The 26174-nt window shown below is 46.7% G+C and overlaps 1 protein-coding gene across 1 annotated transcript in view; it reads left to right on the top strand.

Annotated features, from left to right (window-relative positions):
- Positions 1–26174, top strand: part of CCDC60 (coiled-coil domain containing 60) — a 268405-nt gene that overhangs the window by 212341 nt on the left and 29890 nt on the right. The window contains exons 5-7 of the mRNA XM_081251735.1: positions 1092–1262; positions 10476–10583; positions 19521–19628. Of these exons, the coding sequence (XP_081107861.1) occupies positions 1092–1262; positions 10476–10583; positions 19521–19628 (387 nt within the window). The remainder of the gene's footprint in view (positions 1–1091; positions 1263–10475; positions 10584–19520; positions 19629–26174) is intronic.

Below are 26174 nucleotides of genomic sequence, written 5' to 3'. Positions count from 1 at the left end.
ACCCTGCTCCCTCAGATGATTGCAGACCTGCTTCAGAGCTCAGAAAGCCTCATAATGTGAGTCATTTCACACCCTTGTGGTGCGTGCGTCTTGACCTATGAACCACATTTTGAGCGAAGAGTCTCTGTGAAGTAACATAACCACGAAAAAACAGTTGCTGTCAGCCCAGCTCCCAGAATAGCTCTGCATTTGCTTTGTTTGTGCCACATCAAGAAAATCCTCCCCTGTGAAATTAAGAGGTTGCTCATGGTTACGGTTTTCGTTCTGTCAGGTTATCTGGCAACCTCAGGATGCTCTTTGATGAGTGGATTTCAGAAGCTTGAAAGCAAAACCGAAGCACATTTTTGTTTCAAATACGAATTCCACCTCAGATCAACGGCTTGCATCCCTAAACTTAAAAATAAGAGCCCAAATGGACAATTCAGGGCCAGTTCTGTATGATCTGGTTTCACTGTGTTCCACCAGGGTACACATTCATTTGGTTTTGCACAATTTTATACATGAGGAACCTGAGAGACTATTTTGCTGTAACGAGAATACGGGCTGGGCAGATGATGCCTGATCCGTACCCTGCCAATGACTGGCTGGGATGCACATGTGTCGTGTAGCATAGAGATTCAGAAAACTTTACGTGAGCTGAGAAGCAGGGTCTACGTTTAGAAGAAGATTGCTGGTGACCTTCCGGTGACATATGTATAAGAAACTCAAATATCGCATTTCATTGAATCTGAGACACACCATGAAATACAAAACAAAATAAAAACACCGCCAATTAAATTAATTCTCTGGGGTGTGAATTATTATGCTCATTTCAATGGACATAGCAGAGTGCCTAGCACATAGTAGGCACTCAATAAATGTTTGTGGAGTGACGGAACTGAAACCAGGAGAGATCAGATAACTTGCTCAAGGTCTTTGGTAAGAGGTGGGTCCATAATCCAAGCTTAGGTCTCTGTGACTTTGGAATTCTAAAGGCAGGAGGTCTCCTGCTACTGGGCATGAGAGTGCCCTTCAGTGGATTATCAGTCCCAAGACAGTAAGACATTGCATTGATAGCCAACTCATCTTCCTCTCTCTTTCTCTTTCTCCAGCATCTTGATTCAGTGGGTGAAGATTGGCCGTGGATACTTTACTATTTTGAGGGAGGAGAGTGCATTGAAAAAGAAGCAACAACAACTTCAGAAACTCAAAGAGGAAGAAAGAAATATATTCCAACCAGCCAAAAAGACGTCAGATATCCAGTATGGTGATATTCTTTTGACGTAAGTAGACACCATCACCGTGGCACCAGTGGTCTTGGGAAGGACCACTGAGAAGGACCACTGCCTGGTTGGGTTGAGGGGTGGCAACTGTCTCACATGGGGAGCCCCTTCTTAGGCTAGTGTCTAATGACTTCTTTTCGTCTGGCTCAACCTACCTCGCCAGCCTCACCTCCTGGTATTCAGTGAGGTATCTTCTACTACATATGTCTGTCCTCACATCCAATGCCAAGAGCTACCCAAGAAATCTTGCTAGTCCCCAGCTGTGCCTCTTTCCCTCTCATTCCAAGGCTTGTCCCTACCTCTGGGCATTTTCCCGTGCTGTTCTCTGGGCCTTAAATACTCTTCCCTACATCCTCTTCCAACTAAAGTTCTAATTCTCATTAAAAGCCCAGCTGAAATGCTGCCCTCTCCTGACCCTTCCCAGATTTCAGCCCGACCACCTCCAGAGCCCATTTGGACTCTCAGTTCCCTTAATGTGTTTGCACACTACTTTGTTTTATTCCACATCGATATCCCTATTCTAGACCTTCTCCTGAAACCCCAGGTCGTAGCTCGGTATCCACCCAAAGCGAGTGGACCAAAAAAAGGTTTGTTGGTTTGTTGAATCAGTAGCCTCCCTCTTTTTGTAAAGGTCTTTCCTATGGTTGAGAGAGAACCATCAACAGACTGGTCCATTATGAAATGCCCATTCACGTAACAGTAGCAATCATGCTAATAATCACAACCACAACAGTAATTTATAATGAGTGTCTACTGCGTGCTTTGTGCATGTCTTTTTGTCAGAATTTCAAAACGTTCCTATGAGATAGATACTATGATTAGCCCCATTTTAGAGATTAAGAATGAGGCTTACTCATAATTCCCCCTATGACTAAGGTCATAGTTGGAAAGCACCCCCATGTCCCAAACTGAGTGACACCAGCATTCGTGGACTGCTACATCCTGCAGAAACAAACTCCCAGAATACTTAGCTTGTGCAGACCAAATGAGGCACAAATCAGTGATGGAAAGGAGGTGCTGAAGCAGGAAGAGGGGAAATATATATGGTAGAAATGGCCTGCCGTTTCGCTATTAGAGCAGTGGTCTCAGCCCTGGCTCCACAGTTAGAATCACCTGGTGCCCAGGGTGCTTCCCAGACCCATTACATCAGACCCTCTGGGGGTGTTACCAGGACATAGTACTTTTTTTTTTTTTTTTCCCGGTACGTGGGCCTCTCACTGTTGTAGCCTCTCCCATTGCGGAGCACAGGCTCCGGACGCACAGGCTTAGCGGCCATGGCTCACGGGCCCAGCCGCTCCACGGCATGTGGGATCTTCCCAGACCGGGGCACAAACCCGTGTCCCCTGCATTGGCAGGCGGAATCTCAACCACTGCGCCACCAGGGAAGGCCCCGGACATAGTACCTTTTAAAGCTCCCCTAGATAATTCCCATGTGAAGCCAAGATTGAGAGTTACTGTGCTAGGGCTGCTTTTAGGAACCCAAATTGACATGTTGCCGGCTAAAGAGGAAATGGAATCCACAGCAGGTAATGCACCATTTCCCAATTCTTCACAACGTTAACGTAAAGAAATATGTGTATGTCTTAAAAACAATGGTCCTACCAATGGAACCATACGATATGGGACCTTTTTGTGCCTGGCTTCTTTCACTTACCATAGTTTGTTTGAGGTTCATCCCAAACAGGAAGCAGATTGGTGGTTGCCAGGGGTTGAGGAAATGGGGGGATGGAGAATGACTGCTTAATGGGTGTGGAGTCTCCTTTGGGGCTGATGAAAATGTTTTGGAACTAGATTTAGGCGATGGTTGTACAGCCATCAATTCAAATGCCATTGAATTGCACCCTTTAAAACAGTTAATTTTATGTTATGTAAATTTCAACATGATGGAAAAAAAAAAAGAGGGAGTTCTGGTCTGTGAGGCCCTGGCGTGCGGGGTGAGGGGGCTGGACACTAGTGGTTGGAGGTCTTCTTAAAGCTCAAGGTTCCCAGGTGACTGGTGGGAACCCTGAGTGTGAGACCATGAGGGGCTGGTATATTTCTAGTCACCTTTCCCCTGAAAGTCTGGCCCTTGGGAATCCCAGCTTATTGTAAGAAGGGTCTTCTCTTTGATTCCTCATTTGTGCAGACCATGGACTATGCTTTTTCCTTGCCCTGGGAAGCTGTTAGAAGGAAAGTTAACCTTTTCTAAATTGGCAAATGTCCTTAGGACCAAAGCAGCTCCCAGGCCGCCTTACCTCTCTGGTTTCCAGTCTCTCTTTAGTTTTGGCCAAGAGATTCCCACTTCGTTGTCGGCTCTTTGCCACTCTTTTTATTTTATTTTATTTATTTTCAAAATTTATTTACTTTTTGGCTGCATTGGTTCTTCGTTGCTGTGCGCGGGCTTTCTCTAGTTGTGGCGAGCAGGGGCTACACTTCGTTGCGGTTCACGGGCTTCTCACTGTGGTGGCTTCTCTTGTTGTGGAGCACGGGCTCTAGGCGTGGGTCAGTAGTTATGGCTCACGGGCTCTAGAGTGCAGGCTCAGTAGTTGTGGCTTAGCTGCTCCGCAGCATGTGGGATCTTCCCAGACCAGGGCTCGAACCCGTGTCCCCTGCATTGGCAGGCGGATTCTTAACCACTGTGCCACCAGGGAAGTCCCTTTGCCACTCTTTCTAAAAAAATATTTTGTCCAGCATTTTTGGGTTTTTTTCCCCAATGGGTTGGTCTAAATAAGCTAGCTTACCATTTGTGCATTCATTTATTAACTCATTCATTCATTCTGAGACGAGAGAAAATATCTGTGATTTACAGTCCCCACCACATGCCTTCCAAGGAGTGAGCATCCCAAGGAGAAGCTTTCTTTGGTGAGCAAGTGTATTCAAGTGAATACGCAGATAGACAGGAAGAGCAGAGAGGCTTCCCTGACAGATAGAATGGAGACATTCAGGAGACGGGCCGAGAGTGTGAGTGGAAGGGACCGCTCTTCTCTTCGGAGGAGAGAAGAGAGGAAAGGCAGCCATCAGTGAGAGAGAACGGAGATGTCTAATGAGGGTTTTTACGAGGCTTTGCCTCATAGTGTGACATGTAAATCCATTCCTCAGTTTCCCCAGAAGATCTTCAGTAAAATATCCGTGGCCCCTTAGTGCATTATGTCTTGGACCTTTATCCTGGCTTCCAAGTAAGTGTAGGGGTGAGAATGGGAGACTACCTTGACCCCAGGCCCGTTCTCATTGTACAACCAACCATTTGTATTTTGAAGACACTGCATGCAGGCCTTCTGATGGCATGGAGATATGAAAAGGATTGAGGGACAGTCCCAACCGCATTTGGTGCCACAACACAGTACCATGGGGGTGCACTTCAAGTGCCCTGAAGTGTGCCTGTAAAGGAAAAACACTCCTGCCGTGTGTTTCTCCTTTACTCTCACACCATGATCGCACTCATACTTCTGACACCAGATGTGTGGGTTTTTTCCCCCACACCAAGCAAATGTCTGTGACACCAGCAGGACATCCTACCATCCTGTTCAGTTCTGACACTTTCTACCTGGAGTTAGCATCAGATCCCACAGGTTAAGGGCTCAGTCCCACAAGACTGACCCCACGTCAGATGCCAGTCACGAGTCCCAGGTTGTCACCTGTACTTCTGACCAACGAGCTATAAATCAGGGTTCCCATGACCCCCTTCCTTGAGTTTGATCATTTTCTAGAATGGCTCACAGAACTCAGGGGAACACTGACTTACATTTTCCATTTTATTACATAATAAAGGGTACAGATGCACACCCCGATCAAGAAGTACATAGGGTAAGATGTGGAAGGGACCCAGGCACAGCAGCTTCTGTTCCTGTGGAGTTGGGGAGTGCCATCCTCCCATTATTTGGATGTGATCACCAACTCGGAAGCTCCACAAACCCCATACTTCAGGGATTTTTATGGAGGCTTCATCACATAGGCATGCTCCATCATTAACTCAGTCTCCAGCCCCTCTCCCCTTCCCAGAGGACTAGGGGTGGGGCTGAGAGATCCAAGCTTCTAATCGTGGCTTGGTCTTTCTGGCGACCAGCCCCCATCCTAAAGCTATCCAGGAGCCCACCAAGAGTTGCCCCATTCCTCAGAAAAAAACACCTCTATCACCCAGGAAATTCCAAGGGATTTGGGAGCTCTGTGTCAGAAAGTGAGGGCAGAGACCAATATATATATATTTTTCTATTATTTCACAATGTCCGCCCGCTCAACTTTAGGGGGTGAAAAGGAAATCTGGAAAGAATCCCCAGAACTGTGACTTCTTAGCAGGATCTTTAATGCTGAATGGGAGTTCAGTGGGTGACAAAAAAAGAGGTATGGTTAGACCCATCTGTATCAGCCCGCCAGAAGTCCTGCAGCCCGCATATCTGGTTAGAAAGGCCAGGGCTGGAGAAGGAGGGTGTGGTGGTGTTATCTATTGCCAAAATCAGAAATATGATTTTCAGAATGAAAAAAAAAAAAAAAAAGCAGGCAAGTCATGACCTGAGCCAACTCCATCCAGCCACTCAGTGGACCCCACTGAAGTGTCCTCACGGGACCTTGAAGAGGCGCAGGATACAGAGAAAGCCACTCAGTGAGCCGAGGGGTTCTTATCCTTTCCGTGAAGGTCCCACGAGGTCAGCGCAAGTTTTTTTTTTTTTTTTTTTGCGGTACGCGGGCCTCTCACTGTTGTGGCCTCTCCCGTTGCGGAGCACAGGCTCCGGATGCGCAGGCTCAGCGGCCACGGATCACGGGCCCAGCCGCTCCGCGGCATGTGGGATCTTCCCGGACGGGGGCACGAACCCATGTCCCCTGCATCAGCAGGCGGACTCTCAACCACTGCGCCACCAGGGAAGCCCTCAGCTCAAATTTTACCCTTAGTGTCATCTAAGAGGCCGATGACCCTCTCTGAGTCTGGCACCTCTAGTGGCACTAGTCACCTGGCAGCCTTTCTGTAGAATAAAGAGAAGGAACGAACTAGTGGCTCTTTTCGCAGGAACTTTTTGCTCAGATTATTGGGCAAACAAACAGGCTCTGGGGAAGGTGGCATCTGTAAAGATGCTCCCGTGACTGTTTAAATAGTTTGGTTGTAACGTTGCCCTTGTTTGCATGGGGTTTTTAATCCATGGTCACAGAACACAATTCTTCCCTCTCTGATCCATGTTTCAGTGTGCAAGACCTGGTATATTTAAAGTTTAATAAGTTTAAATATGCATGAGGTCTTTCCTCACGTAGACATTGGTCTGATTATGACTTATCCAGTGGATTCCATGAGCTGTGCAAGGCTGGTCATTAAAATAAAACTGGAGGCTATTATTGCAACATAGCCATCAAATGCAGGTGGGGGCGGCAGGGGTTATAAACTAGCACTGGGAGATTATCCCTACCAGTAGGGGCTAGCGGTTAAGAGCACAGGGCTGGGGTTTGAGTCCAGACTTCCCCCATACAACTGTTTAGCTTTGGGCAGGTTGCTGTGCTGCTCTGAGCCTCCTCTCTCTACACCCTTATGAATGGTACCAAACTCCCAAATTTGTTATGAGGATTAAAAGAAATAACACTTAGCACAGAGCCTGGCATATGAGACGTGCTTAGTAATTGCTAGCTATTATTATGCAGTGAAATGAAGTTGATCTCTCTGGCCCTCAATTACTTAAAACCCTCAGATCTATGGCTAAAAATCTTAATTTCCAGGCAGGCTAGAAGGCATCTCACATGTAAGAGCTATGTTCTATGAATATAATTCCAATCACAGAATTATCAAAAATACAAGTGTTCATTTAGAACTGCTTTTTTAACACAGTATTTGATCCTGTGCATTCTAAAAGCAAAAGGGATTCCCCCCCCCCCCCGCCCCGGATCTAAGACCATAGGATAAGTTCTTTTAGACCAAAGTTTTAAGTCTGACAAACTATGTAGGGAAAAAAGAAAATCAAGCATGTCCCCAAAGATTCCGGCCTGCAAGCAGTCTTTCCCACTGTGTTCAATGACCTCATTTCTCAGCTGCAAGTTCAGCTGAAAAAGGCGAAAAAAAACAACGGGTAGAATTTGTCTTATGTTTGCAGCTGAGAGGAGACATACAACAAGAGATTAAGGAATGTGAAAGCTGGGTTAATTTCCCCGTATTCTAAACCACTGGGTTGAGCCAGTAAGCCTGGGCATGCCAACATATTGGCTTGTGGTTTCCTCAGCTCTAGGGTTGAATAAAGAGCCTGTGGAAATGGAAGGCAGGGGACCTAGATTCTGGTCCTATTTTTTAGTTAGCTCTGTGACCCCAAGATTGTCCTCAAATTCCCAGGAGGAAGGTGACTTTCTAATGGGTGCCTCCACCTCTTCTGGCCCCCTCTGTCTCCTTTCCCCACGCTAAGCCAGAGCGAGCTTTCCAAACGTAAACCACTCCCAGTTTAAAGTCCTCGGTGGCCACCATTCTTTATCGGATAAAGACAAAGGTCTGAGCAGGGGCTACAAGGCTCTGGATGGGCTAGCCCTTGGCTTGCCCTCCAGCCACACTGTCCCCCTCTCCCTCCTCCCCAGGGCCTCTCCCTCCGCCCTCTGCCTACTGAATTCCCATTCAACCTGCAGATCTCAGCTCAATATTTACTTCTGTTCCAGTTACTGTTGCTGTGAGCAACCACTCCAAAACCTATTAACCCAAGACAGCAAACATCTATTTCACTCACCAATCTGCCATTTGAGTAGGGTTAAGCGGGGAAGGATCCAGCGCTACCTGGGGCAGCTCAAAGTGTCTGTTTCCGGGAGAGCTCATCCACACGGTGGCACCTTGGGGCTGGCTGTCAGCTCTGAGCTCATCCAGGACTGAGACCCAGCAGTCTTGGTCCTCCTCCCTATGAGTCTCCTCACAGGCTGCCAGCTTCCTCCCAACATGGTGGTGCCTGGGTGCTAAGAGTGATCATCCCAAGACATAAGAAGGAAAAGCTGCCAGTTCCTGGAGCCGGGACCCATTAATTGGCATCACACCACTTCTGACACATTCTATTGGCCCAGTCACTCAGAAAGTCAAGATTCCAGGGGATTGAGGGCTATAAAGCCACCTTCCCACTAGAAGAAACTTGAGGCCCGTGTTTCTAAATTGACACAACTCCCTCTGGGAAGTATTCCCTGGCTCCATTTCAGCCAGATTCTCTGTTTGGGTCTGTCAAAGCACCACACGCTCTCCAACTCAGCCTTATCACAGCTGTGTTTGTGTAAAGCCCGTCTCCAGTCTCCCGCCACGAGGCTCTTAAGCTCCGGAGGGGAGGGGCTGGATCTGTCTCCATCACCACACCTACAGCCCCCAGCGCAGAGATGTTCCATAGATATGGGTAGACGTGAATGAATCAGGGAACCCATCAATGATTCAATCAGTATTAAAGTACTCAGGCTGAGAAACTACAAGGCTTTAAAGGAGCACACTGGTAGCATAAATATGTAAGGCAAGCTGGGAGTGAGATGCCAGGGGTCTTTGAGTCTCAGGCAACCCAAGAGGCACACACCTCGTGCAAAGTGGCCAGTGATCTTGACCTTGGGCCTCACCCAACTCTTACTCAGAGCGACAAGAACTTTCGAGTCTTTTCCATCTTTATGTGACATCTCCCAATTTTAAAATATAGACAGTCGATTCCATTACGCACACAGTAGGCTTATTAAAACATGTCTATGGGCTAGATTTGGTCATGGGCAAAAAATATATACCCTGTGACCCAGGCATGCCAAAAAGGAAAAAACAAACAAACAAACCCCGTTTTCTCTGACTGAAATGACTTACTCCATGATGGTGTTGAAAAGAAAAACTTAACTGTGGTATTAAATGTAACTTAATATTTTTCACTTTGAAACAGTCTTTTCTGGACAAATGTCCAGTGGTTTCAAAGATGAACTGCCTGTTTGGGCTGTTTCTCTCCTCTCTAAGCATCCCTTTCCCCCCCACCCACACCCTCGCTTCCCCCAGATGGTTTTGGCTTCAGAGGAAGCTTCTGTATTCTCTGTGGAGCAGGGGATGGGCTTCAAGAGAGGTATGCCTGGTCATGGCTGATCTTTGGGGTCACAGTTGTGCCGACTTCTGAAGCTCGAGATCCCCACGTCTCACCGCTGGTTCATCCAGCCAGTGAGTCAGCAGTCTGTAGAGTTGGGGGAAGCCCATTTAAGGAAAAGACCGCAGATAAGAGCCGCTGACCCCAGGCAGTTCCTGCCCTGTGCATCCCCGCCATTTCCACTTCCCACCATCCCTGTCGCTAGGACCCTGGATGCCGGCCACCTTCCTCTCTCAAGCTGAAATTATTGTAATACTTCTCACTGGTCTCCTTGCCCTCCACTCCCACCATCGGCCATTCTCAAAACAGCAGCCAGAGGGATCCTTTGTCACATCATGTCCTCTTTCAGCTCAGAGTCCTTTACTTTCATTGAGGAAAAAGGCCAGAGTCCTCGCACTGGTCTGCAAGGCCCCCATTCTCTCTCCATCCTTCCCTCCTCTCTCTGTTGCTCACTCCACTCCAGCCACACGTGCCTCCTTGCCGTCTCTAAAACACAGTCCCACCTCAGGACATTTGCACCTGTCGCTCCCTCTCTCCAGAATGCTCTGCCCCCAGACATCTGAATGGCTCACTCCCTTCCACTGCAGATTTTTTATCAAATGTCACCTTCTCGGTGATAACTTCCCCAATCACTCTATTTAAAATTGCAAGCCCCAGCTCTCGCAGCCCTTCTGAGCTCCCTTCTCTTTTTTCTCCCCATAGCACGTATCACTGTCTAGTGGGGGTGGGGATGGGAACGGGTCAGCAAACTCCAGCCCATGAGCCAAATCCAGCCCCCAGGCTGGTTTCGTAAATAGAGTTTTATTGGAACCCTGCCATTTGCTTATTGCTTACATTCTGTCAATGGCTTTCCTGCTACTAAGTAGTCAGGACATAGACCGAATGTCCCACAACATCATAAATATTTGTCTAGCCAGATAACAAAACATATCCGACCGCTAGTCTAGTATACCAGTATACCACACAGCTGCCCGATTTATCTTATTTGCTCCTTCATGGGAATATGTGTTCCCTGAGAGAAGGGGGTCTAATATGCTCTGCTTACTGGCTGCATCTAGAACCTTCGTCTCTCCAGCGGGAATTACTGCCTGGCCCATAGCAGGTGCCCAGTGATATTTGCCAGACAACCCCTGGCGAGAGAAGAGGGCACTTAAAACAGCTCCTGCCTGTTCACTCTGCTGCTCCCATTCTGCTTCACCTTCAGCACAAACGGGGACGAGAAGATGAAGAAGGTGGGGATGGGAGTCCTCCTGCGTCCGTTCACCCCCGTGCACAGCTGCATCATTGCGCCCTCGCTGCCTGAGGCTCATGTGTAAGTAGTCCCACCTCTGGCTCATCTGTTTATCATGCAAAGCCAAGGTCAAATGACTCAAACAGCTGGGAGCTGTTGAGTTGTTCCTTTGTCCTCTTGAAAAGGGACAGGGAGCCTGGGGCCAGCAGTGTTATGTGGTGTATAAAAATAACAAAAGGCAAACATGGGGGTTTAGAGCTAAGTGGCAATCCAGCTGGGACTGAGTCATTCCATCCCTTACCACACCAGATGCACTAATGTCAAATAGTTTGCAAAGCCTGATAAAATCTGTCTGCAGCATGCGCCTAGCAGATGTCTCACCCAGGGCTCCAGGGACATGTTTTCCCCAAGACTCAAGGAGCTATTTCCCAGAGAAGCCCCTGCTGCCTTCTGAGCCAACCCCAGGCACAGACTCTTCATTGCGTGATGTGACGGGCTAACCAACCCTCCAAAGAATACTTGGGCTTCCAAAACCTTGACACCTTGTTCCCCTCCTATCTGTTCCAGAGAATTCTAAGCCCAGCTTTTTCTTTTTTAGTAGTTAGCACTTTTCAACTGGGAGATTTCAGGTGCCGAGATAGAAATTGACCGTAAGGCAGGATTGCTTAACCTCGGCGCTGTTGACGTTTGGGGACAAATATTTCTTTGTTGGAAAGGACTGTCCTGTGCACTGTAGGATGTTTAGCACTGTTCATGGCCACCACCCCCTAGTGTCACCCCCCTCCCCAGCTGTGACAACCAAAATGTCTCCAGAGATTGCCACATGCCCCCTGGGGACAAAATCACACCCATACCCCCAGCCCTCCCATATAAGAACTACTTTAGGGCAATGAACAGGGTGCACTGGATTCTGTCTGCTCATTTGTCAAATATTTATTAGGCCCCTACAGTGTGCACAATAAAAATAGCACTACGGGGGCTTCCCTGGTGGCGCAGTGGTTGAGAATCTGCCTGCTAATGCAGGGGACGTGGGTTCGAGCCCTGGTCTGGGAGTATCCCACATGCCGTGGAGCAACTAGGCCCGTGAGCCACAACTACTGAGCCTGCGCGTCTGGAGCCTGTGCTCCGCAACAAGAGAGGCCGCGATATGAGAGGCCCGCGCACCGCGATGAAGAGTGACCCCCGCTTGCCACAACTAGAGAAAGCCCTTGCACAAAAACGAAGACCTAACACAGTCAAAAATAAATAAATTAATTAATTAATTAAAGTACCCTTAATTAAAAAAATGTAAAAAAAAAAAATAGCACTACGGACAGCTCTGTGGGCACTGTCTCAGTCCTCTCAGAGCCCTTTTGTGCAGGTGTATTATTATCCCATCCCTGCAGATGAGAGAGCAGAGGCTCAGAGAGGTGTACTGGCCTGCCCGAGGTCACAGAGCTCAGGTGCTGCTGCACTGGGGTTTTAAGCCAAGTGTGTCTGACTGCAGAGCCTGACCTCTCACCACCACACACAACACAGAAGGTATATCCCAAGGCTTTACCTTTGAGGAGCTAGTGATATCTTTGGACAGCCAAGTCTCATGTACTTGAAGAGTAAAATAATGCAAGAGTGAAACTGTAAGACAAGATGGCAGATCCTTAATAAGAGCACTTAGTTCGTGGGTGGAAGATGGCACCATCACCAACACCATCGGCATCATCATCATCATCTCCATCATCATCCCTGTCACCACCACCACCACCATGTATTTGGACACATTCCCATCCCTTACTCGTATTTCAGCTTTTGATGAGCCCCTCTCTATACTTTCCTCCTTTCTCCCTTGGATGAGTATTATGACTGGCTTCTTCATAGACTTATTTGTTCAGGGACATTCCAACTGGCAGCCTCAGCTTGATGTTCTTAAACCATCTCCTTGCAAAAGTAGTCTTTGCAATTTCTCATAACGTCCCATGGAAACACTTGCGCTTTTGCCTTTCTTCTCCATGGACAAGCCCTCTGAAACCAAATGGTGTGAATCAGTGGTTCTTAGGCTTTCACTCGCATTTGAATCATTTGGGGCTCTGGGCTTGGGTGCGGGGATAGCAAAATAAGGAGATGCCTGGGAAAATGCATATTCCTAGGCCCCACCCCCATTTCCTTTGGTCTGAGCAAAGTGAGGTTTAAATCAACTGTGGAAGTGACTGGAGAGCTTCTCGCTCATCCTCCTGCAGTGCCAGATGGGGAAACTGAAGCCCAGAGAGAAGGCAGAACCTGCCAAAATGCTCACGACAGGAATTCTGATCTCCTGACTCTTAAGTCAGACCTTTGTATCAAGTTTGTTAGATGATGATGATGGTGATGGTCGTGATTATCACAGTGGTGGTTGTTACTATTCGTTATGCCCTAGGCCAGGGATCAGCAACCTTTTTCTTAAAGGGACAGACAGTAGATATTTTAGGCTTTGCAAACCAGATGGTATCTCTCACAACTACAGTCATCCCTAGGTATCTGCGGGGGATTGGTTCCAGGACCTTCTGCCGATACCAAACTCTGTGGCGCTCGAGTCTTTTATGAGTATAAAATGGGGTAGTGCTGTCGGCCTTCTGTATCCACAGATGCAGAGGGTCACCTGTACTTCACCTTGTTGTCGCAGCAGGAAAGCTACCATGAATGGATGTGCCCGTGCTCCAATAAAGTTTTATTTGCAAACAAAGGCACACACTCCTCTAGATTGAAGGCTGCCCCTTCTTTTCCTTGGCTGTTCAAAGGCTCTGGCATCTATTGCTGTATTACAGACCACCTCAAGGTGGAGTGGCTTAAAACAGCAACCATTCATTCTGGTTCAAAGTCTGCAGGTCAGCTGGGTGGTTCTGCTCGTCCACATCAGTTCAGCTGGTCCTGGCTGGGCTTGCATATGTGTGTGGTAAGCTGGAGGCTGGCCCATCTAAGGTGGCCTCATGCCCAGGTCTGTTGGTTGGTTGGTTGTCGGCTAGGGTGACAGGAGTGACTGTCACTGTCATCATACAGCAGGCTAGCCGAGCTTGTTCCATGGCTGTCAGGAAGGGTTCCAAGGACAAGAGCCTAAGCACTCAAAGCCTCTGGCTCAGAATGGACCCAAGGACCTTTCCACCCCATTCTGTTGGCCAAAAAAGACATCAGGCCTGCCCAGATACAAGCGATGGGGAAAAGAAAGGTCCCACCGCCTGGTGAGAGAGATGCAGAACCACCTTGTGAAGTGCATGGATGCAGGGAGGAGGGGAGAATCCGAGCAGTTTTATCATCATTCTACCAAAAGGCATCAGGGCAGAGCCCGCCTGGTCAGTTCTCAAATTCTCAGTCTTCACGTCAGCCGACGTGGATCCGAGCCTGGTCAGCCCCTCAATCCCAGTGCGACTGATCCCCAAACCAGCTGAAGATTCTGAATTGACTGTATGGGGATCAATTCAGTAATGCCAAGGAAGACTGGACCTTTATCTTCTTAAAAAAAGACGTGGAGTAAGTCAGAAAGAGAAAGACGAATACCGTATGCTAACACATATATATGGAATTTAAAAAAAAAATGTCATGAAGAACCTAGGGGTAAAACGGGAATAAAGACACAGACCTACTTGAGAATGGACTTGAGGATATGGGGAGGGGGAAGGGTAAGCTGTGACAAAGCGAAAGAGAGGCATGGACATATATACACTACCAAACGTAAGGTAGACAGATAGTGGGAAGCAGCCGCAGAGCACAGGGAGATCAGCTCGGTGCTTTGTGACCGCCTGGAGGGGTGGGATGGGGAGGGTGGGAGGGAGGGAGATGCATGAGGGAAGGGATGTGGGGACAGATGTATATGTATGACTGATTCACTTTGTTATAAAGCAGAAACTAAAAAAAAAAAAAAAAAGAGGTGGGGCACAGTCTGTAGGAAGGAGGACAGCCTCTCCTTCCCTCTTGGAGATGACTGGCCTGTCCTTACAGCCCTTCCTGAGCGACTGTGCGACAAAACAGTGCCTGCAGCCACTGTCTGGGTTTGCCCTTGGCAGTCAGCATGGGGTGCTTTGTAGCATTTTCTGATTTCTCTTAGTAAAAGTTTTGAAAAAACGTTTTTTTTTTTCTCAGGGATGTTGACTCCCACTCGTGTTCTGGTTGGTACAGCAGTTTCAACAGAGAGGGCTATTCAGATGCACTGACCGCTAGGTGCTCCCCCAGAGTTCTGAGCGCAGGGATTTTAGAAGCAGGCTTTGTGCACCCTGGTCAGCGTTTTCATCTATTATGCCCCACATTTAAGAAAATAAATGCTTTCTCTTTTAATTTGACAAAATCCAAGGTATTGTGCTTTGACCTGACATACAATCATTATGAGAATGGAGCGATTTCTATCAAGCATGTTTCTGGGACCCTTTCTTTCTCCCTCCCTCCTTCCCTTCCTCCCTCCCTCCCTTCCTCCCTCCCTTCCTCCTCCCTCCCTCCATCCCTCCCTCCCTCCCTCCCTCCTTCCCTTCCTCCCTCCCTCCCTTCCTCCTTCCCTTCCTTCCTCCCTCCCTCCCTTCCTCCCTCCCTCCCTTCCTCCCTCCCTCCCTTCCTCCCTCCCTCCCTTCCTCCCTTCCTCCCTCCCTCCCTCCCTTCCTCCCTCCCTCCCTCCCTCCCTCCTCCCTCCCTCCCTTCCTTCCTCTCTCTCTGTCTCTCTCTTTCAGTTTGCTTCACTGCATGTTAGATGAGAGATCATCGAGTTTGAGGCACTGTATTTTTTCATTAAGACCTTATTTTTTTAGAGCAGATTTAGGTTCAGATCAAAATTGAGGGGAAGGTGCAGAGATTTCCCATTTCCCTCCTGCCTCCCCCATTATCGACATCCCGCACCGGAGTGGGATGTTAGTCACAACTGATGAAGTGGCACTGACACATCACAGTCACCTGCAGTCCCTAGTTTGCATTAGGGTCCTCTCTTGGTGTTGTACATTCTGTAGGTTTGGATGACAGTATACGACATGTGTCCATCCACTCGCGTATTATACGGAGTATTTTCACTGCCCTAGAAATCCTCTGTGCTCTGCCTGTTCATCCCTCTCCCCGTCCCCACCCTGGCAACCACTGATTCTTTTACCGTTTCCATAGTTTTGTCTTTTCAGAGCATCATATTGTTGGAACCATACAGTGTGTAGCCTTTTCAGAGTGGCTTCTTTCACTTAGTAATATGCTTTTGAGGTTTCTCCTTGGCTTTTCATGGCTTAGTAGCCCATTTCTTTTTCACGCTGAATAACCGTCCATTGTCTGGACAGTTTATTTATCCATACATCTCTAAAGGTTGCTTCCAATTTTTGGCAGTTATGAACAAAGCTGCTATAAACATCTGTGTGCAGGTGTTGTAAGGCACTTTCTATAAGCAGAGAAAAAGGTCCAGACCCCTTGGATGAAACGCTATTCTGCTGAAAAGGGCGTGAGGGCTCTACCCTATAATAAGAGACATCAACACTGTATTAAAGCACAGATTCGGGAACCGGACTGTCTGGGCTTAGATTCCAGCTCTGCTGTTTGCTGCCTTTTTTTGACCTTGGATAAGTTATATGACCTCAGTTTCTTCATCTGAAAAATGGGAATACTAATAGTACCTTCCTCGCAGTGTTGTTATAAGAATGACTTTAATTAATGGGTGTACAGCACTTAAAACAGTGTCTGGCACAGGGTAAGCGAGCGCTCTATGGGAAGTGTTTACTATTATTGTTATTTTGCTGTTGTTGCTACTATTCTTTGTTATCTCTGTGGTTGTGCATATGAGAATTGTGCCCAAATTATCAGCTCTGGAAAGTGTCAGATCCCAACCAATTTATTCCCTCCATCTCCCATTCAGTAACCAGAAATGTATTGGGCCTACTCTGTACATACCTGTGATGGACAAGACTCTGTAGCTCACAGGCTTGTGGGCTGCAGAGACAAGTAAACAGGTAGTTACAAGACAGCAGGGACACAAAATGTAGGGACAGAGGGACACATTGTAGGTGTGGGGGGGGGGTGCTTTAGAACCTCCTCGGAGAGAGGATGCTCGAAAAATCAAGGAAGGCTTCCTGCTGGAGGCGACATCCGAGCTGAGACCCAATCACGGAAGGCAGAGGAGGAGGAAAGGGAACGTGTATCAGGAGCAGAGGACAGTGCCAAGCACCTCCCCTCACTTTCACTAGAACGATTACTGCCATCATACAGATGAGAAAACTGGGGCTCAGGGACATGAAGTAATTTGGCCAAGACCACATAGCTAATACATGGCAAAGCTATGATTTTAACCCAGTGCAGAGAGAGTATGTACGGCAAGTGTGCGCTACAGAGCAGAATTTCACCAGGCTGCAGGTGGCGGCACAGGGGTGAGAGAGGAGACGCGAGGCTGGGGAGATGGATGGGAGTCTCCCATGTGATGGGGTGTTGGTTTGCCAGGGCTGCTGTAACAAAACCCCACAGACTGGGTGGCCTAAACAACAGAAATGTATTCTCTCACAGTTCTGGAGGCTGGAAGTTCAAGGTCAAGGTGCCCACGTGCTGGTTTCTACTGAGCCGTGTCTCCGTGGCTTTCGGGGGGCTGCTCGCTCGCTCCGCCCTCACACGCTCTTTCCTCTGTGCACGTGTACCCCGGTGTCTCTCCGTGGGTCACGGCTCCTCTTCTTCTAAAGACACCAGACAGATTAGGTTAGGACCCACCCTCTTGGCCTTATTTTAACCTCATCACCTCTTTAAAGGTCCCCAATACAGTCACATTCTAAGGTACTAGAGATTAGGACTATGAACTTTGGGACGTAACTCAGTCCATAGCAGATGGTTTAGGGAGTCTGAAGATCGTAAGCAAGGGAGGGAGAGGGCCAGGTTTGTGCCCCTTCCTGTCACCTGCAGAAATGAGTCTGATGCTCACATGCCTCTCGTCCCGCTGTGATGAAGCACATCCCACCTCACCAGTTGACTGTCCTCCCCAGCCCTCCCCACCCGCAATGGACACAAAGGAACGCCCAGGCCTGCAGGGGCTCTGAGTCGTGAACGGAAGAGGGGGCGTCTCCCAGGGCTTTTCACAACTGCCTGGGGTCACAGTGAGGGTACAGGGAGGTGTCTGCACAGGGCTGGGCACATGGTACAGCCACTGCTACTGTTGGTACCCAGAGCTGCCAAAATGCACTTACCTGTAGGGACCAAGATGGTATAAAGGGGGAAGACAGACAGAACTGGGAGGGCTGTGGGCTCGCGGGTCCTTTAAATTAGAAGTGAGGGATGCGTGGGTGCTTATTATTAGAAAATAATTTGTGGATGGAAAAAAAAGGAAGGAAGGCGCTCTAGATGAAAAAAGAGAAACAGAGCTGCTGACTCTAGTTTTCCAAAGACCCGGTGGACACGGCCGCCCCAGAGCATGGGGGCGGAGGAGTAGGGTGCATGGGGGCAGCTCCCCTGCCAGCAGAGTGACATGGGTGCCTCTCAAGGGGCTCTCTGGCATACGCCTGGGCCCGCTCCACACTTGAGCCCCAGGGCTCAGACTCTACCTTCTGAGCTGGGGCCTTCCTGGAAGCTGGAGGGTGGATTCCTGCCTGCCCCTCTGAGCACAGGCCCAGGAGCCCTGGGGAGGATCGATCAATACAGGAGCAGTTTCAGAGAAGAGCAATTACACAGGTTGGTAATGGAGGCATCTGGCCCATTAGTGTAAGAGGAGAAGTCATGCAGGGAGGGGCTGGCTAGGTAGGACTCCCCCTCATTTCCAGGAAGAATGCAGGCAGCAGGTTAACCCTCTCCTGACCTTGCTCTCGGGGTGGCCACTCATTTGGCCGCATCAGCACCTCAAACAATAAGAGCTCAGGTCCACAAAAGCACTGTCTCTGGGATTAAACAGATGTGGGTTCAAATCCTCACCAATCCTAGCGGGACCTCAGGCGACTCTACCTCTCGAGTCCCTTGTCTGCAAAGAGGATGGAATAAAGTCACCTTCTTACAGGGCTGTCGAGAGCGTTGAGTGGGATATTCAGGCCCCATCTCTGTCACCAGCAGGCTGTGCAACCTGGAGCAAACTGATGGCCCCTCTCTGAGCCTCAGTTTCCTCTCCTCTAAAATTCAGGTAATGATTCCTATCCGGCAGGGTTTGGGGAGAAATAAATAACGTGTGTCAGGTGTCCTACCCAATGCCTGGCTCATCGTAATGCAGAATGCCCCCCAAATCAGAAAATACAGGTCAGACCTTTTCTTTCTTTTTTTTTGCGGTACGCGGGCCTCTCACTGTTGTGGCCTGTCCCGTTGCGGAGCACAGGCTCCGGACGCGCAGGCTCAGCGGCCATGGCTCACGGGCCCAGCCGCTCCGTGGCATGGGGGATCCTCCCGGACCGGGGCACGAACCTGTGTCCCCTGCATCGACAGGCGGACTCTCAACCACTGCGCCACCAGGGAAGCCCTAGACCTATTTTTAAATGGTGTTTTAGTTACATTTTCAAATCATGTGTTCAGTGTGGTTTTCCTCAACATCCAGCTACATTTGGGGCAAAGGATTTATAAATTTAAAGCAGTGGGTCTAGTTGTTAATTGCGGTGGAGAGAAAGTACAATAAATACACTAGTTTCCTTGTGTTTCCGGACGTTTTGGACCCTGCTAGTGTATTTATTGTATTTTTATCAGGTGAAGAATCGGATGCCTGTAGGATGTTCATTTCCTTCAGTCCTCTCGTTTGCCTGAATCAAGTCCTCTACCTGTGGGATACCCTCCCTTCTCCCTTCCCACTATGCATGCAAATCCCCAGTAACTGGCATAGGGTCACCTTGTGTCAGATCACAGCTCTGCCGCCTACTGGCCCAGTGACCTGCACAAGTTCCTCACCTCTTCTGAGCCTCAATTCCCTCATCTGTAAAATGGGGCCAATGAATAGCTCAGGAGCCCATTGGGAAAGTTTGATGCTGGTGCATGGGAAATGCTGCCACTCGCCTGGAGCCTGGAGACAGCTCTCGAGCCGGGAGCCAGCACCACTCCTGTCTCTGTCGCCACTGTTGTGAAGAATGTTGTTCTAACAGGAGCCCCCTGGGCTTCCTCTCTCTGTCTTTGCAGCGAGCCCATCTTCCGCCAGCTCTGTGCCCTCCACTGGCTCCTGGAGGCCCTGACTATCGACCACACCCACCACACCATGAAGCCCGTGATCACCTGCTGGAATCCGAAGTAGGTCTCAGCCCTTCCACCTGCCGTGTAACTAGCAAGAGACTGGGCCGTGGGGGAGGAAGCTCCCATGGGTTCTCTTCCTCCTACTGCTGTTTCTTGGTGGGTGGGTTGCTTTAGGAGTGCTACTTATGTGGGGTCCAAACAGGGGTGAGCTAGAGCCAGGTCATACGGGTCATGTGGTGGTGACAGCCCCGCTGTGTATCCCTCCCACCATCTCTCCCCAACCCCACATCGGAAGCTTGAAATGAATCAGCCACGGTGGGAGTATTTACACCATAGAAACTGGCCAGCTAGCCCAGCCCCGCCCTGGAAGCACAGCTAGATTTCTCTCCAGCTCTCTTCTTGGACCATGTCTCCCCAGCACTATTCCTCATTTGTTCCTCTTCTTTTTCCTCCTCTCCTGCCCCCTTTTACTCCTCCCATTCTCCATGTTTTGTGTTTTCCCTTTCCAAGTTTTGTTGTGTGTCTTTTTTTTTTATTATTAACATCTTTATTGGAGTATAATTGCTTTACAGTGTTGTGTTAGTTTCTGCTGTATAACAAAGTGAATCAGCTATATGCATACGTATATACCCATATCCCCTCCCTCTTGCGTCTCCCTCCCACCCTCCCTATCCCAGCCCTCTAGGTGCTCAAAAAGCACCAAGCTGATCTCCCTGTGCTATGCGGCTGCTTCCCACTAGCTATCTATTTTACATTTGGTCGTGTGTATATGTCCATGCCACTCTCTCACTTCATCTCAGCTTACCCTTCCCCCTCCCCATGTCCTCAAGTCCATTCTCTACATCTGTGTCTTTATTCCTGTCCTGCCCCTAGGTTCATGAGAACCATTTTTTTTTTAAGATTCCATATATATGTGTTAGAATACGGTATTTGTTTTTCCCTTTCTGACTTACTTTACTCTGTATGACAGACTCTAGGTCCATCCTCCTCACTACAGATAACTCAGTTTCGTTTCCTTTTATGGCTGAGTAATATTCCATTGTATAGATGTGCCACATCTTCTTTATCCATTCATCTGTTGATGGACACTTAGGTTGCTTCCATATCCTGGCTATTGTAAATAGTGCTGCAGTGAACATTGTGGTACATGACTCTTTTTGAATTATGGTTTTCTCAGGGTATATGCCCAGTAGTGGGATTGCTGGGTCGTATGGTAGTTCTATTTGTAGTTTTTTAAGGAGCCTCCATACTGTTCTCCATAGTGGCTGTATCAATTTGCATTCCCACCAACAGTGCAAGAGGGTTCCCTTTTCTCCACACCCTCTCCAGCATTTATTGTTTGTAGATTTTTTGATGATGGCCATTCTGACTGGTGTGAGGTGATACCTCATTGTAGTTTTGGCTTGCATGTCTCTAATGATCTTGCTGTGATTTATGTCAAAGAGTGTTCTGCCTATGTTTTCCTCTAAGAGTTTTATAGTGTCTGGCCTTACATTTAGGTCTTTAAACCATTTTGAGTTTATTTTTGTGTATGGTGTTAGGGAGTGTTCTAATTTCACTCTTTTACATGTAGCTGTCCAGTTTTCCCAGCACCACTTATTGAAGAGGCTGTCTTTTCTCCATTGTATATTCTTGCCTCCTTTATCAAAGATAAGGTGACCATATGTGCATGGGTTTATCTCTGGGCTTTCTATCCTGTTCCGTTGATCTATATGTCCATTTTTGTGCGAGTACCATACTGTCTTGATGACTATAGCTTTGTAGTATAGTCTGAAGTCCAGGAGCCTGATTCCTCCAGCTCCATTTTTCCTTCTCAAGATTGCTTTGGCTATTCGGGGTCTTTTGTGTTTTCATACAAATTGTGAAATTTTTTCTTCTAGTTCTGTGAAAAATGCCATTGGTAGTTTGATAGCGATTGCATTGAATCTGTAGATTGCTTTGGGTAGTATAGTCATTTTCACAATGTTGATCCTTCCAATTCAAGAACATAGTATATCTCTCCATCTGTTTGTATCATCTTTAATTTCTTTCATCAGTGTGTTATAGTTTTCTGCATACAGGTCTTTTGTCTCCTTAGGTAGGTTTATTCCTAGGTATTTTATTCTTTTTGTTGCAGTGGTAAATGGGAATGTTTCCTTAATTTCTCTTTCAGATTTTTCATCATTAATGTATAGGAATGCAAGAGATTTCTGTGCGTTAATTTTGTATCCTGCTACTCTACCAAATTCATTGATTAGCTCTAGTAGTGTCCTGGTAGCATCTTTAGGATTCTCTATGTATAGTATCATGTCATCTGCAAACAGTGACAGTTTTACTTCTTTTTTTCCGATTTGGATTCTTTTTATTTCTTTTTCTTCTCTGATTGCTATGGCTAAAACTTCCAGAACTATGTTGAATAATAGTGGTGAGAGTGGGCAACCTTGTCTTGTTCCTGATCTTAGAGGAAATGGTTTCAGTTTTTCACCATTGAGAATGATGTTGGCTGTGGGTTTGTCATATATGGCCTTTATTATGTTGAGGTAGTTTCCCTCTATGCCTAGTTTCTGGAGAGTTTTTATCATAAGTGGGTGTTGAATTTTGTCAAAAGGTTTTTCTGCATCTATTGAGATTATCATATGGTTTTTCTCCTTCAATTTGTTAATATGGTGTATCACATTGATTGATTTCTGTATATTGAAGAATCCTTGCTTTCCTGGGATAAACCCCACTTGATCATGGTCTATGATCCTTTTAATGTGCTGTTGGATTCTGTTTGCTAGTATGTTGTTGAGGATTTTTACATCTATGTTCATCAGAGATATTGGCCTGTAGTTTTCTTTCTTTGTGACATCTTTGTCTGGTTTTGGTATTAGGGTGATGGTGGCCTCGTAGAAGGAGTTTGGAAGTGTACCTCCCTCTGCTATATTTTGGAAAAGTTTGAGAAGGACAGGTGTTAGCTCTTCTCTAAATGTTTGATAGAATTCGTCTGTGAACCCATGTGGTCTTGGGCTTTTGTTTGTTGGGAGATTTTTAATCACAGTTTCAATTTCAGTGCTTGTGATTGGTCCGTTTATGTTTTCTATTTCTTCCTGGTTCAGTCTCAGAATGTTGTACTTTTCTAAGAATTTGTCCATTTCTCCCAGGTTGTCCATTTTATTGGCATATAGTTGCTTATAGTAATCTCTCATGATCCTTTGTATTTCTGCAGTGTCTGTTGTTACTTCTCCTTTTTCATTTCTAATTCTAGTGATTTGAGTCTTCTCTCTTTTTTTCTTGGTGAGTCTGGCTAATAGTTTATCAATTTTGTTTATCTTCTCAAAGAACCAGCTTTTGGTTTTATTGAACTTTGCTATTGTTTCCTTCGTTTCTTTTTCATTTATTTCTGATCTGATCTTTATGCTTTCTTTCCTTCCGCTAACTTTGGGTCTTTTTGTTTCTTCTTTCTCTAATTGCTTTAGGTGTAAGGTTGGGTTTTTTATTTGAGATGTTTCTTGTTTCTTGAGGTAGGATTGTATTGCTATAAACTTCCCTCTTAGAACTGCTTTTGCTGCATCCCATAGGTTTGGGGTTGTCGTGTTTTCATTGTCATTTGTTTCTAGGTATTTTTTGATTTCCTCTTTGATTTCTTCAGTGATCTCTTGGTTACTTAGTAGCATATTGTTTAGCCTCCATGTGTTTGTATTTTTTACAGTTTTTTTTCCTGTAATTGATATCTAGTCTCATAGCGTTGTGGTCGGAAAAGATACCTGATACAATTTCAATGTTCTTAAATTTACCAAGGCTTAATTTGTGACCCAAGTTATAGTCTATCCTGGAGAATGTTCCATGAGCACTTGAGAAGAAAGTATATTTTGTTGTTTTTGGATGGACTGTCCTGTAAATATCAATTAAGTCCATCTTGCTTAATGTGTCATTCAAAGCTTGTGTTTCCTTATTTATTTTCATTTTGGATGACCTGTCCATTGGTGAAAGTGGGGTGTTAAAGTCCCCTGCTATGATTGTGTTACTGTCGATTTCCCCTTTTATGGCTGTTAGCATTTGCCTTATGTATTGAGGTGCTCCTCCGTTGGGTGCATAAATATTTACAATTGTTATATCTTCTTCTTGGATCGATCCCTTGATCATTATGTAGTGTCCTTCTTTTTCTCTTGTAATAGTCTTTATTTTAAAGTCTATTTTGTCTGATATGGGAATTGCTACTCCAGCTTTCTTCTGATTTCCATTTGCATGGAATATGTTTTTCCATCCCCTCACTTTCAGTCTGTATGTGTCCCTAGGTCTGAAGTGGGTCTTTTGTAGACAGCATATGTACAGGTTTTGTTTTTGTATTCATTCAGCCAGTCTGTGACTTTTGGTTGGAGCATTTAATCCATTTACATTTAAGGTAGTTATCAATATGTATGTTACTATTACCATTTTCTTAATTGTTTTAGGTTTGTTTTTGTAGGTCTTTTCCTTCTCTTGTGTTTCCTGCCTAGAGAAGTTCCTTTAGCATCTGTTGTAAAGCTGGTTTGGTGGTGCTGAAATCTCTTAACTTTTGCTTATCTATAAAAGTTTTAATTTCTCCATCAAATCTGAATGAGATCCTTATCCAGATCCTTGCTGATCCAGATAAGTGAGCTGGAAGATAAAATGATGGAAATTACTACCAGGGAGCAGAATGAAAAAAAAAGAATGAAAGGAATTGAGGACAGTCTCACAGACCTCTGGGACAACATTAAACGCACCAACATTTGAAATTATAGGGGTCCCGGAAGAAGAAGAGAAAAAGAAAGGGTCTGAGAAAATATTTGAAGAGATTATAGTCGAAAACTTCCCTAATATGGGAAAGGAAATAGTCAGTCAAGTCCAGGAAGCACAGAGAGTACCATACAGGATAAACCCAAAGAGAAACACGCCGAGACACATATTAATCAAACTATCAAAAATTAAATACAAAGAAAAAATATTAAAAGTAGCAAGGGAAAAGCAACAAATAACATACAAGGGAATCTCCATAAGGTTAACAGCTGATCTTTCAGCAGAAACTCTGCAAGTCAGAAGGGAGTGACAGGACATATTTAAAGTGATGAAAGGGAAAACCTACAACGAAGATTACTCTACCCAGCAAGGATCTCATTTAGATTCGATGGAGAAATTAAAACTTTTATAGATAAGCAAAAGTTAAGAGAATTCAGCAACAGCCCTAGAGTTTTCTTTTGGTTTTTTTTTTTTTTGGCGGTATGCGGGCCTCTCACTGTTGTGGCCTCTCCCGCTGCGGAACACAGGCTCCGGACGCGCAGGCCCAGTGGCCATGGCTCACGGACCCAGCCGCTCCGCGGCATGCAGGATCCTCCCGGACCAGGGCACAAACCCATGTCCCCTGCATCGGCAGGTGGACTCCCAACCACTGTGCCACCAGGGAAGCCCCCTAGAGTATTTTTAATGTCAGTAATTGTGTTGTTCATCACTGTTTGTTTGCTCTTTAGTTCTTCTAGATCCTTGTTAAATGTTCCTTGTGTTCTCTCCATTCTGTTTCTGAGATTTTGGATCATCTTTACTATTATTACTCTGAATTTTTTTTTCAGGTAGTTTGTCTATTTCATCTTCATTTATTTGGTCTTGTAGGTTTTTACCTTGCTCCTTCGTCTGTAACATTTTTTTTTTGGTGTTTCTTTTTTTTTTGTTTTTGATGGGTGGTGCTGTATTCCTGTCTTACTGGTTGTTTGGCCTGAGACGTCCAGCACTGGAATTTGCAGGCAGTTGGATAGAGCTGGGTCTTGGTGCTGAGAGGAGGACCTGTGGGGGGCCTCACTACGATTGATATTCCCTGGGGTCTGAGGTTGTCTGTTAGTCCAGTGGTTTGGACTCAGAGTTCCCACCACAGGAGCTCAGGGCTGACCTCCACCCTGATCCTGCAAGTTTCGTGGTGCAGTTAAAAAAAAAAAGGAAGGAAGAAAGAAAAAAGATAAAAAGGAGCAGTACAATATCAAAGAATAAAAAACAAAATAAAATTAGAAAGATAAAAATATATTGGGGGGCTTCCCTGGTGGCGCAGTGGTTGAGAGTCCGCCTGCCGATGCAGGGGACACGGGTTCGCGCCCCGGTCCGGGAGGATCCCACATGCTGCGGAGCGGCTGGGCCCGTGAGCCATGGCCGCTGGGCCTGCGCGTCCAGGGCCTGTGCTCCGCAACGGGAGAGGCCACAGCAGTGAGAGCCCCGCATACCGCAAAAAAAAAAAAAAAAAAAATATATATATATATATTAGGAAAAATAAAACTATAATTGAAACAACTGCAACAAGGTAAAATAAAACCACGACAGAGACAAGAAACAAAAAGGTGGGGGGCGGACAAGCCAAAAGGAGAGAACAATAACAAAGTATAAAGAATAAACTAAAATTGGAAAAATAAAAGCTTTATTAGGAAAAATAAAAATATAAAAGAATCAGGGCTTCCCTGGTGGCGCAGTGGTTGAGAGTCTGCCTGCCGATGCAGGGGACACGGGTTCATGCCCCAGTCTGGGAGGATCCCACATGCTGTGGAGCGGCTGGGCCCATGAGCCATGGCCACTGAGCCTGCGCTTCTGGAGCCTGTACTCCACAACGGGAGAGGCCACAACAGTGAGAGACCCACGTACCGCAAA

This window comes from Mesoplodon bidens, assembly GCF_964165515.1.
Source record: "Mesoplodon bidens genome assembly, chromosome: 13".
NCBI lineage: Eukaryota > Metazoa > Chordata > Mammalia > Artiodactyla > Ziphiidae > Mesoplodon > Mesoplodon bidens.
This window is presented reverse-complemented; position numbering and strand designations above follow the sequence as displayed.